Source organism: Orycteropus afer, unplaced genomic scaffold, assembly GCF_000298275.1.
Source record: "Orycteropus afer afer isolate SDZICR_OR568_19922 unplaced genomic scaffold, OryAfe1.0 scaffold00051, whole genome shotgun sequence".
Classification (NCBI taxonomy): domain Eukaryota; kingdom Metazoa; phylum Chordata; class Mammalia; order Tubulidentata; family Orycteropodidae; genus Orycteropus; species Orycteropus afer.
Genome location: NW_006921638.1, coordinates 5,932,535 through 5,946,250, shown reverse-complemented (window position 1 = coordinate 5,946,250; position 13,716 = coordinate 5,932,535). Strand labels below are relative to the sequence as shown.

Here is a 13,716-nt window from a genome sequence, read left to right as displayed (position 1 = left end):
CCATCGGGTTTTTGTACTGGCCATACAGGGGAGTTATATGGTCTATGTAGGGAGAATAATTTGCACCTTTTCTAACTCTTGTATGGTGTCAGTAGTTTCTTCACATCCATGCAGTAGCTGGTACTGCTTAATGTTAGTCACTCTTCTTGGTTCAGGCATGACCAGTGGGGGATGTTTGGCATGTCCTCGTAAAACAGCTTTTACTATCTACACCCGCAACCTAAATACTCCTGCGGTAGTTTTCAGCCACAAGCCTTGCAACACGTTTATCCCTAATATATATTCAGGAATTGAGGATACATAGACTTTGTATTCCTCAGGCACCATCCTATGACCAAGGTTACAGTGATTGCCTTCGCTTTTACATTCCGGCCTCCACCATGGCTGTCAATGTACAAGGGTGGGCCGGCGAACCAGTCAGGGTTCCTGTACATTGGAAGGCGGACAGTGGACTTTTATGGTTTTGCCACAAGGGTATTTACACAGCCCTACTTTCTGCCACAGGTTCGTGGCTGAAGATTTGGCCCATTAGACCATACTGCCAACCATTCAACCGTACAACTATATTGATGATATCTTTCTCACCAGTGATTGTCTTGCAGATTTGGAACAAACCGTGCCAAGTGTACTATTGCATCTAAAAGCATGTGACTGGGTGGTCAATGACAACAAATTGCAAGGACCTTGCTTATCTGTCAAGTTCTTGGGTTTTGTTTTGTCAGGTAAGACTAAAGTGATGCCTGAGGCAGGCACTGACAAGGTACAAGCTTACCCCACTCATATCACTATGCGGCAGTTACAGACTTTTGGGGGGCTGTTAGGTTACTGGCAAGCTTTTGCCCCACATCTGGTGCAGACATTACATCCCTTATACTTCTTAGTTAAAAAAGGAACAAAATGCGATTAGACCGAAGAAGCAGAAATGGCTTTTTAGGGAACCAAACGAATTATTGCCACTGCACAGGCTCTACATGTAGTAGATCCAGCCCACCCTTGCAAATTGGACATTCATGTCACCCCTGAGGGGTACGGAAGGGTCCTATGGCAGAAGACAGAACACCTGAGGGAACCTGTGGGATTTTGGTCCCAACTGTAGAAGGGGGCTGAGCTCCAGCATTCTCACCGAAAAACTGCTGGAGGCCACATGTGCAGCCCTGGTCACTGCAGAGCCAATTACGGGCACCACCCCTGCTGTAGTCTACACTACAAACCCTATAGCTGGATGGGTCAAAGATTGGGTGCATAAACCCTGCAGTGGAACAGGCTACACTCCCACTTTGGCAAAGTGGGGGGCCTACATGCAGCAATGGGGCATGTTGAATACTAGTCCCTTGAGAATTGAGTTGTAAGAGCTTCTAGGGCCAGTCACGGATGCTGAAGAGTCCCTGGAGGGATCCCAGATGACCACCCAAGATGGAGAGGAGAGCCCCTTTAAGGAAGGAAGAGGGCAAGTACCAGCAGAAGCCTGGTACACAGGTGGTTCAAGCAGAGGACAGCCAGCCAAATGGATGGCTGTAGCTTTCCAACCTGCAACCAGAAGTATATAGCATGATGCCAGTATGGGGCAAAGCAGCCAATGGGCTGAGTTCAGGGCAGTATGGTTAGTGATCATGAATGAACCCAGCCCCCTGGCTGTGTACACAGATAGTTGGACAGTGTTCCAAGGGTTAATCCTCTGGATAACCACGTGGCATCTGAATGACTGGCAAGTAATGCACCGCCTTTTGTGAGGCAAACTATTGTGGAAAAATCTCTGGGAAGCTGGATATACCAAAGAAATTACAATATTCCATGTTATGGGCCATGTCCCCTGGGCCTTCCCAGGAAATGATGAGACTAATACTTTGGCTAAAGTAAGGTGGCTAGAGACTGCACCTATGAAGGACTTGGCCCAGTGGTTACACAGGTGCCTGTTGCACATGGGACAAAAGACAACGTGGGCCATTGCTCAATCATGGGTTCTTCCAATAATAAAAGAAGAACCGGCTGGTGCCTGTGAGGCCTATGTTACATGTTCCCTCCAGCAGCCAAGAAGGTTGGTAGCAGAGCAAGGCCAGATCACACAGGGGAGGATTCCAGTTACCTACTGGCAGGTGGATTTGGTCTGACCCTTCCCTGTCTCAGAAGGGTACCAATATGCACTCACATGTGTAGACACTGCCACTGGGCTATTAGCTGCTTTCCCCCTTCGGGAGCCTCAGACAGCAGTTATAGGAGGGCTACAGAAATTATATGCAGCATACAGTTGGCCTCAAACTATTGACAATGATAATGGCACTCACTTTACTGAACATGTAATCAAAACATGGAGCAAGAATATGGCCATAAATTGGATATATCATGTTCCCTACCATCCCCAAGCAACTGGGATGATTGAGAGGTATGAAGGATTTTTAAAGAAAGGATTGAAAGGTGAGAGAAATACATTACAAGGATGGACCAAGCAGCTATGATCCACACTTAGGATTCTTTTCTTTTTTCTTTTTTGATTTTTAATATATTTTTGTTGGTAAAGTATTTTTTTTTTTCTTTCACACTTAAGATTCTTAATGAGCAGTCACAAGGGTAGAGTAACCCCTATACTGAAGCCCTAACGCACAAAACTGCAGCATTAATTCAACTCCGGGTTCGGACCTCTGATGACCTGCTGAAGCCTGGTTTTGAAGGAAAGGGCAATATTCTTTTACCTACACCCACTGCCTTAACTCTAGGACACCGGGAGTGATGGATCTAGCCTTGGAAGATTAAAGCACCCCATTTGTGATGGGTAGGATTAATTGGACCTTGGGGAAAAGGTGTGGAACAAAAGTTACAAGTATTATCATGGCTGTTGACAGAGTGGCCCCTGTAGGTATGGACTTTTCTACCCCAAAATACGAAGGACACCTAAAAGGTTCTTTCATTCTCTCCTTGTGGCCCATTATGAGTTCCCCCACATTGATGCATGTAGAGCCTCCCCCGTTGGCACTGCAGGCAAGAAAGGCGTGGTATGCTAGGCCAGGAGACCCCCGATACCTATGATCATTTTGTCCAATGATGAGAAGCTTGCATGCATTTTACCGGAAGGCAGAGATTTACCCTTGATAGTACTCACAACGACTCATGCCTTCCGTCCTTAGCATTAGACAGACCAATACCTTGGTGGAGTGGGTGCATACCATGGCCATAGTGGCTAATACCTCCAGGTGTTGGATATGCCCCGAGACTCCCCTAACTGAAAATGGGGGACTCCCATGGAGATACAACTAGCCTCTGAAACTAATTGGACTTGGTGGCACAGCTGGGGACATGATGATCCAATACCCACCCATAACAATACTAAGAAGCATATAATCCAACTGCTTCAAGAACAGCATGGCCACACATGACCCTAGCTAGGGTATTTTGTTTGGGATGGGGTAGGATGGCTCCTCACGGAGGCTGTAGAGCTTACCCTAAGAGTGCCATGATGTATTGAAAGGTATAATCCACAGGCGGCTGAAATGGGATGGGTGCCTCCAGCACTACTCACCCGGTGCCCTGGGGAAGTCTATGGGTATGTGGGCAACATGGGTGGCCCTATCTACCTGCAAACTGGGCAGGACGGTGTACACAGGGATGGCCTTATCTCCTAGAAAGGCTATTGACCACCCTGCTTCACTGTCCCACTAATTGGGACACCTTTAAGGCTCGTCACTGTGTTAAATGAACCCCATGATGGTTTTATCCCTTGGCCATACTTTCTCTCCAGGAAGCAAGTATACGTAATCAATGGGAGATTACTGCCCTGGCTTTCCATACAGCCCAGGACCTTAATGCTACTCATAAAGCCTTGACATGACATGAAGAATTATATCAAATGAGAAAGGCAGTCTTACAGAATCTCATGGCATTAGATATACTGACTGCCTCTCAAGGAAGTGTATGTGTTATTTTGGGCACTGATTGCTCCATTTATATCCCAGACATTCACCTGAATGTAACCATGGCTCTAAATGCTTTAGCTGTTAAAGGTCATTCTACTGATGAACTAACAAAGGATCCTCTAATGGAACAGTGGAACTCACTTGCACAGGGGCAGAGAATCACTCTACTAGTTTTAGGCATTGTCTTCGGGGTCCTTGTTGTAGGTTGTTGCAGCTTACACTGCTGTTGTGGGTTATGGGCACAATGCTCAGCCCTCCTCGCCCAGGGCCCCTCCTGGAAGACCTTTGTAGCCATGTATATTGTAAGGCAAGGAATCCTGAAGGGGTGGAGTGTCAGGTAAGGACCCTCCAATAGGGGTGCAGTATCATGCTCCCTCGGCCCCTGCTGATTCCACCACGAATATACTAAGTCATAGTTGTATAACATCGTCACCATATTAGATTGATGCAATCCTATGTAACCCATACTTGGGCACTATGCCACTATTGTGTAATTAGGCTATAAAAAGAAAGGGGGACTATGTTTAGCAGCAATGTCCTTGCAAGAAACTGTGTGAATAAAAGGCATATCTCAAGTACCCCTGACTCCACAACTATTCTTCCATCTGCCCAAACTGAGAGTGAACCTTCCAGGTATCGAACAATTGCAGTACATCACCACACATGCATTTTTTTTTTTTTTTTTTTGTAAACCTCATATTACATATCAATGTGCCAAGAAAATCAAGAGAGTAGACTGCTATGTATCTAGGTAAAGTTTTTCATATTCCTAAAACACACCTGGTTCCTGAATTTCTGGGAGAAAGTAACTCTCAGGATTCATACCAGTGTCATTTTACCAACAGAAGAAATGTTCTGCAAATTTTCTAATACAAAATATGGCTTTTTTTCTAACTTTCTCTAATTATAAATTCTTGATTATACTATTCCTATTGCTGTTGTCGTGCCATTAAGTTGATTTTCACTCATAACAACCCCATGTGACTTAGTAAAACCGCCCCATAGGTTTTCCTAGGCTGTACTCTTTACCAGATCAGATCTCCAGGTCTTTTTCCTGCAGAGCTGCTGCATGGGTTTGAGCACCAACTTTTCAGTTAGCAGCCAAGCACTTAACTGTTGCACCACCAGGGCTCCATCCTATCCCTAAGGTGTTCTTAATTTCTTTTTTGGCTCAACCAATAGCAACAAAACTACCAAACCTGAATTAAGTAAAAAGTGTATTAAAAATTGGCCTTTACCTTTTCTGGACTGTGGTGAATTGTCCTTTCCATTGTTCTCCAGGAATACTACAAAAAAGATTATAAAACCAAATCAGCACAAGATTAAATTCCTACTGAATCAAAAGATACTCACTGTATTTAGAAACTATGTAAGAAAAAGCTCTGAAAAGTTAAGGACACTTCCCTAAGTGGTTTAATTAGAAAATTGGTTGTTACACTGTGATGGGAGTAAGGAACTAATGGTACCCTACTCTGAATCTCCTTCTGCCCTTCAGTTCCTTTCCTGTCATCTGACCTTCATCTTCTTTAATTCCGAATCTATTTCACTAGTGTTGTAGAGAAAGCAGCTGACCTTAGTAGTGTAACCTCTAAATCAAACCCAACCTAACCTCCATAAAGCTGCCAGAGATCATTCTAGCTGAGAATAATTTCTCGGCTCTTATATTATTATATAATACAACACTGTTACTTAACAGTCAAGTATTGTATTACCACTTAGCTTGTGAAAGCCATTGTGTATTTATTTTGTCAGTCACCTTATCCTTTACTCTTTCTTCCTCCATATATTACCACCAAATCCTATTGGTTCCATTGCTTCCCCAGTTGAGACCTCATCATCTCTCACCCAAACCTACAACTGCTTCAAACAGATCTATTTCCAATCTTAATCCCTCTCCAATCTATGCTTCTGAATGCCTTTCTTGGCAATTACCTTTCCGAAACACTACTGCAAAACCAGCAGTCTTGATTCTTTGGCATTCAAAGATTTTTTTACAATCTGGCAGCTCTCCCATTTGTATTCAATAAATTTGTTAAATTATTGAATGATTATCTAGCCCAAAACACAACTGACTGTAATTTCCACTTCAAAGGTCTGTGAACACATAAACAAGTAGAAAAGCAAGAAACAAACAGAAAGGGAAGGAATAAATTTTTAGAAAAAGAAACTAAAACAAATTAGCGGTGAAAAAACAGAAGACTGGAGCAATAAACTGGCATGCAGCCAATATAAGAATAAAAGCAATGGGAGGGTAAAGGAGATGGCCTTGGAGAGCAGCAAAATGATGGAAATATATAAACTAGTATAAAGATGTTCCATTATAAAGATGTTCCATTATAATACTTGCATATAAGATTTGATCAGGATCTCCCTGTCTACTCTAACCATCTGAAATGATGAAGTGCAGCAATCAAACAGAATAAATATCAGCTCATTACACCAGTCACGAGGTTTCAAAAGAACTTCTGAAAATACTAACACGAACCAGAGAGAGCTCCAGCCAAATGCTATTACCTTTTCTTACTATGAACTCTGGCCACAAGTACTATCCTTTAAGTATCATACTGGAACAAACCTAACTCACTGCCAACTGAGTCACTTCCAACTCACAGCAACTCCACAGGGTTTCCAAGGCTATAAATCTTTATAGATGCAGACTGCCGCATCTTTCTTCCTGAGAGCAGTTGGTGGGTTCCAACCACGCAACTTTTGGTAAGCAGCCAAATGCCTTAACCACTATACCACCAGAGTTCCTTATCATACTAAAAAAAAAAAAAACTTATTGCCATCGAGTCGACTCCAACTCATTGCAACCTCTCCTTGAGTTTCTGGGGTTTAAATTGCTAGCCTTCTGGTTAGCAGTCAAATGCCTTGGGCACTGTGCCACCAGAGCTCCTAACATCATACTAGATGACTCAAAAAACAAATGGTCCTTCTAAAAGGAAAAAATACATAAAAACTACAAATACTCTAAAATTTCCCTTTTATGTGATGGGTGGAGAGTAGCAAAGACTGTTTATTGCTCCCACTTTTTAAAAAAAATTTTCAAAAAGTTTTAAAATTTTTTCTTAAAAGGAAATAAATCTAAGGAATGTAAAATAAGTATAACCTGAATAGTAATAATTCTCAGCAATTATCAAAAAAGGGGGACTACTTTAAGGTGTAGGTTTTAAAATAAAAGTATACATATAAAGAAAATTCACAATTACCTCTCAAACCATGTTTTTATACTATGTGCAAAAGACTCCCCAGGATATAGCTGATTGTTTCTTAGATACAGAAGAATGTCCAGTAGTTTCTTTGTATATTGATCATCTTTTATATTTTTTCCAAAATCAAAGAAAGCTTTTAAAGTTGCCAACATAGGAATAAGATCATGACCTAGCAATTCCTGATACAGAGTCCAAGCTGTGTTTACATCTTGATGAAAAAGAGCTCCCTGGATACAGTCATTATAGTTCTTTTTTGAAGGGATCATCACTTTTTTGATATCTTCTAATAGCAGCAAAGCCTCTCTCCATCTGTCTGAATGGATCAATCCCTGGATGAGAAGAGTGTAACCCCCTGGTTCTAAACGTCTATATCTGGCTTTCATGATTTCATAGACATCAATAATCTCTGATGTCTGCTTATGAAAGACACAGAGATACAAATATTTGACCAGTAAATCGTAGCTTACGATACCATTGTTTTTTGCAGCTACCCATGCCAGCAGAGATTTGGCCACATCTATAGAGCTATGGCCGTGAGTTATCTGTGAGCTGATCCAATTTTCAAAATTGGCCTTTCCTTTGAAATCTTCTTTAAGTTTATCCCATTCCTCTGAATTCAAAGGTTTTGTTGGGAGCTGAACAGTGTTCCTCACAGGTGGTGAGATATGATCTTTACTCTGAGGATTCATCTGTGATCTCTTCTTAGCTGCTCCAGCTGCAAAAAGATGAGAATCAGAAGAAACTTGCTTATTATTTCTCTCATCTTCTTTCCCGCGATACCTGGTCTTGCCATTCAGCAGATTCAATGCTTTGGAATTCTGTGGAGACACTGTTGTAAAAGAGAACCACCTCTGTTGGTTCCTGATGCCATAGCCGTCCAAAAGAAAGAGAGAGAGATGAGAGTTTCCTGAACATAACCCAAGGCATACCTTCTTGTTGTTCTTCCAAAGCTCAGGAAAGCTTCGAAACCCAGACAAACGGAAAGTCATTATGCAATGAAAGCAGCACCAGATACTGAGAGAAATGTTCAAAAAGCCTCTACTGCTACAGCAAAATTATGTGCTCGGGAGTGGAGACACAGGAAGTTTTTAAAGAGATTATGAGTTTCTCCTTTAAAGACAAATCAGGGTTCTCTTTTTGGAAACGGTGGTAACAACAAAGGTTGGTAAGTTATCTCCATTAAACAGCCATCAGGGGATATGTGACCTCATTGGCAAGCCCCAGAACGCGAGGACCAGGCAGGAATCACAGCGCTCCGAACGAGGTTCCTATACTGCTTGTTATACTCCAGTCAGTAAACCTGAGGAAAAAGGACAAGAAGGAACGCCCAGTTCGACTCACGTGGAATCACAATTACACTCAAAAAGGGCAGGATTCCATGAAAGACTTGCTGAAAAAAGGGCACAAAGTCGAATACTGCGACCCAGATCAGCCAGTAGCAGGCAGCAGCGAAAGTCAGTCTAAGGGGACTTCACCACGCTTAACAACCCTCACCCGGCCGCAAAACGGATTAGACGGTCAGACGGCGATGGAAGGTGAGGTCAGCCGACTTAACGCAAGAAAATAAAGGAAGTCCACGAAGGGCACGGTCTTGGTTGCCTACCGATGGATCACAAACGAAATCCACACTCACCACAATGCGCACGCTTAACGCAGCCATAAAAGCGGCGAAAACTACAGCGTCCACAATGCACTGCGCCAACCTCGGCGTTTGGGGGCCTAACTTTACCCTTGCGAATATGCTAGCCCTAAAAGCTAGAAAAGGCGATTCTCAGGCTTTGGTGGAGTAGTACCTAAGGCATTTGACTGCTAACCAGAAGGTTGGGAGTTCAAACCCACTAGCCACTCCACGGCAGGAAGACTGGACAATCTACCGTAAAGCTTTACTTCCTGGGAAACCCAAAGAGGATTGTTCCACAGTAGTGAGTTTTTTTTGAGTGTCATAAGGCAGAGGTGAAAACGTGTACAAGATTCAGGGAACCTTAAAAAAACTCACTGCCCTCAAGTTGCATCCTACTCATAGCAACCCCTCCTTGGGTTTCCAAGGCGATATCACTACGGAAGTAGATTGTCCTCTAAATATCCGAAATGAAGAATGAAAAGAAATTGTGAAGGGAAAAAGCCTTCACCCTGAACCGGAAATTCCACTGAACTTCTGAGTCACGTGGAGCAAGAATCTAGACGGAAAAATAAAAGCGCGGGCTTCCTTATCTTAGGCCTTTAAAATAGAGATAGATGAGGTTTGGGAGCCTCCTTAAGGAAGGCTATTTTCCACTTCTCTTCATGTCGGCTTTCCAGCCTTAGCTAATCGCCATATTCTCCGCGACTGCCACAGTAATCGGTCTTGCTTCTTTAACCCAGACTTCCGCCCTTGTCCAAGATGGCCGGTTGAGCGGCTTTCCCAGCCCTCTGGGAAGAGGCAACTGACGTCGGAGTTGGTGGGGGTGGAGCGGTTAGTCAACAGCAAATGCAGGAGCTAAAGCGCGGGAGTCGACCATGGACTGGAAAGAAGTACTTCGCCGGCGGTTAGTGACGCCCAACACCGGTCCAAACAGTGAGTTTGGGAGGGGCTGCCAGCTGGGATAGCCCGGCCCTGAACTTCAGGAGGGTGAGGGGTGGGGGAATAATGAAAAGGAGGAGTCACTGGGAGCTTCGCTCTTTGCTTTTATAAGGCATCGATGGCTGTAGGTTTTGACAAAGAGGGTGGAGTGGATTGTGATTTAGATATCCAGAGAGGTTTGGCCACAACTTCTCTGGGAAAAGATTGAGGAGAAGGAAAAACTACCTTGGCCACTTACTTCCATAATCTTGACCTAGACTTGTCGTTAGGAGTAACTACGAACCCCGGCTCCAACAACTCTCCGACCTCACTAGGATTTATAATTCATTGATCCTACCGCCTTTTACTGTCACATTTTTCATGTGCTTACGTCCCTCTTTATCCATCTTCGATTTCATACTCCATTTTTCCTCGTCCTTTTCCCTTTCTTCACGCTTACCTGGTAACCAATCTGGTTAAATCCATCTTTCATCTTATTCCCCTGCACCCAGGGCAACTGAAAGTGGATGGAAAAAAAAAAAAAAAAAGAACCATGTTGAGTTGTATCCCTTTTAATTCATATCCACTAACCTAAACTCGGGAGCTCTGGTAGCATAGTGGCTAAGACCTTTGCCTGCTAACCAGAAGGCTGGCGGTTCAAACCCTCCAGCCACTCCTCGGAAGGAAAATGGGGCAATCTACTTCCGTAGTGATACTGCCTCGGAAACCCAAGGAGGGGTCGCTATGAGTCCCGTCGGACGGCACATAACAACCACCACCACCACCTAAACCAGGTCTTTCAGTCACTTCTATCTACCATGCTTCCCTAAACATTAACTCTCCTACACCCTAAGGGAATTACTTCCATCCTCAAATTTCTCTCTCCAGTTCTCAAACCACCATGGCCTACCCACTCCTTACCTTTAGCTAATGAACTTTTTATTACATTGAGAAAATAGAATCAATCAGAGAGAAACTTCCCTTCTCCCATTACCATTTTTATCTGCCCCTATTGAGATGCCCATACATTCTGCCTTCACTGTATAATAAACTTTCCATGCCCCTTTTGAGACAGTCCCTCAACTCCAGCACTAGAGCATTCTGTTTCTTCTATTCACTGAGTCCATCCTGCGTTACAATCTTTCATGCATCAACAGATTTTTCCTTCTGTAGTGGATCATTTCTATCAACATTGAGATATAATATTCCATCTTAAAAAAAAAAAAGGATTTGATCCCATATTCTGTTCCAGCTCCTGTCTTATTTCACTAACCTATTATAGGAAAACATCTCAACATAGTTGTCTATAATTGTGCTTTCTCCACTTTCTCCTCCCAAAGAAGTGGGTTCTCTTCTGAATCCAGTTAATGCTTTCACAGATAATTATTGCATGATTGTTGCAGAGGAGCTGTGGTAGTGTAGTGCCTAAGGCATTTGACTGCTAACCAGAAGGCTGGTGGTTCAAACCCTCCAGCCACTCCTCAGAAGGAAGGTTGGGCAATGGACTTCTGTAGTGATATCGCCTTGGTAATCTAAGAAAAGGTTGCTATGAGCTGATCTGACTCGACAACAGTAAGCTCGGTTTGGTTGTTTTATGTGTCAAATACTATTCTAGGTTATGCAGTGAACAAAACAGACAGAAATCTCTGTGCTTGAAGAACTTTAGTGTGGGGAGAGACAATAAACAAAATAGTACATTTTACAGTTTGTATTAAATCCAGTTTAGGGCATTTTCTTCCATCAGTGTACTAGATCCCATTCTTTGTCCTAGATCCCATTCTTGCTTAAGAATGTCCTCCTGCAGTCCCCTCTCTCCTGTATCATCCATTTTTCTTTCTCTAGGGCTGGGTTGCTAGTCAGCACATGGTTCTGTTTGTGTGTATGGATTATTCCTGTACCAACAAATCCAAATACCTGAAGAACTATGTCTAGAAGAATGGTGACTATAATATGCCCAAGTACTAGTCTTAGCATTTGTGATAGTTGGAGCTGTGTGTCAACTTGGCTGGACCACAATTCTGTGTGGTTTAAGCTGTTGTGATGTGGTTATTCCCATGATAGGATCAGATGATTATGTTTTGAGTAGGCAATCTGTTGAAAGGGAGTTTCCCTAGGGGTGTGGCCTGCTTCCAGTATATCTATGGACATTCTGGGAAAAGAGACATTCTTCTGTGGATCGGGATTCTGTTGTGCTGCCTACAACTGTCCGTGAGTGAACAATCCACCATTCGGCCTGGAGATCTTGGATTCATCATTTGCTGGAGTCAACAGCCGGTGTACTGCCTGGCAGCCTTGCGCTCCTCAGCCCCTGGCGGCTGCAAGAGTCAGGAAAAGCCTCCAGCTTGACATTTGATCCAGAAACTTTGGACTTGCCAGCTTCTATAAGTGTGTGAGCCATTTTCCTAAGATAAATTTCTATTATATACATATATATATAAGCTTTACTGGTTTTGTTTTTCTAGAGAACCCAGTCTAAAACAGCATTCACAGTGCCTTAAGCTAATCTGTTGAATAAATCCATTTCAATAAAACATTTATTTAACATCCATTAAGGGTTCCTGAAGGAGCTCTGGTGGAGCAGTGCCTAAGGGATTTGACTGCTAACCAGAAGGTTGTTGGTTCTAACCCACTGGCCACTCCAAGCTAGGAAGATAGGGCAATCTACTTCCATAAAGATTTACTGCCTTGGAAACCTAATGGGGGTCTCTGTGAGTCAGAATTGACTCAATGGCAGTAGGCTGCTAACCTAAAGGCCAGTGGTTCAAATCCATCAGCTGTTCTGTGGAAGAAAGATGAGGCAGTCTACTTCTGCAAAGATTTACAGCCTTGGAAACCCAATAGTAGTCACTATGAGTTGGAATTGACTCAATGACAGTGAATTTTATTTTTATTTTGTTTGAGTACCTATTAGGTGGTGTAGTGCCTAAGGCATTTGACTGCTAACTAGAAGCCTGGTGGTCCAAACCCACCAGCCATTCCTCAGAAGGAAGACTGGGTAACCTACTTCCATAGAGATACTGCCTCGGAAACCCCAGGAGGGGTTGCTATGAGTCGAAATCAACTCTATGGCAGTGAGTTTGTTTTTGGCTTTTAGGAGCTTTGGTGGTACAGTGGTTAAGACCTCAGCTGCTAACCAAAAGGTTGGTGGTTTCAACCCACCATCCACTCGGCAGAAGAAAGATGTGGCTGTCTCCTTCTGCAAAGATAATAGCCCTGGAAACTCTATGGGGCAGTTCTACACTGTCCTATAATGTTGCTATGAGTTGGAATCGACTCAACAGCAATGAGTTTGATGTTTGTTTGTTTGTCTTAAGTACCCAAAAGGAAAATTATGATCTGAGATGATACTAAACTTTAAGGTTTCAGAAGAGAACCAGCTTTATAATCCTGCCATGGAACTGAGTGACAGAAGTGGAGTAGAGTGCTGTATGGAAAGTGAATTTGCTCTGTAAACCTTCACCCAAATCACAATTTAAAAAAAAAAAAAAAGTGGAGTACAGGTGAAATTCTTTAGAATTGAAGGGGTAAAGGCACCCACATAAATGTTTAATGCTTCCTAGATGATTGTAGGACCTTGTGGTAAGAACATCAGGCAGTTGTTGCCATTGTCCAGAAATGTGTAGAGGAATGGCTGGATGAGACTGATACAGACAGGTTGGAGGGTAATAATGCCCTGTGGTGTGAGCTTCGGAGGGAGGGTTTTCTCATTAGTTGGAGAAACAGTAATTTGGAAGAGACAAGCTGAAACTCCATAAGGTCAAGAGCTGTGCTTGTTATGCTTACCCCCCGGCCTCATCTGTTAGTTTGTTGTACTGTGGTGGCTCATGTGTTGCTGTGAGGCTGGAGGCTGTGCCACTGGTATATCAGATACCAGCAGGTCACCCATGGTAGACAGATTTCAGCAGCACTTCCAGACTAAGACAGACTTGGAAGAAGGAAGGGGCCATCCATTTCTCAAAGAATTGGCCAGTGAAAACTTTATGAATAGCAGTGAAACACTGTCTGACATATTACTGGAAAACTTTATGAATAGCCCTGAAACATTGTCCAATATAGTGCC

At 43.2% G+C, this 13,716-nt stretch overlaps 2 protein-coding genes across 2 annotated transcripts in view; one reads left to right on the top strand and one right to left on the bottom strand.

Annotated features, from left to right (window-relative positions):
• The window catches only part of PRORP (protein only RNase P catalytic subunit), a 239,271-nt gene extending 231,165 nt beyond the window's left edge, over positions 1 to 8,106 (bottom strand). The window contains exons 1-2 of the mRNA XM_007938546.2: positions 7,115 to 8,106; positions 5,144 to 5,191 (exon numbers count right to left, since the gene is read on the bottom strand). Coding sequence (XP_007936737.1) covers positions 5,144 to 5,191; positions 7,115 to 8,106 — 1,040 coding nt within the window. The remainder of the gene's footprint in view (positions 1 to 5,143; positions 5,192 to 7,114) is intronic.
• A 1,507-nt stretch (positions 8,107 to 9,613) lies between these two features.
• PPP2R3C (protein phosphatase 2 regulatory subunit B''gamma) overlaps positions 9,614 to 13,716 on the top strand; it is a 51,813-nt gene continuing 47,710 nt past the window's right edge. Inside the window, exon 1 of the mRNA XM_007938545.2 lies at positions 9,614 to 9,671. Within this exon, the coding sequence (XP_007936736.2) occupies positions 9,614 to 9,671 (58 nt within the window). The remainder of the gene's footprint in view (positions 9,672 to 13,716) is intronic.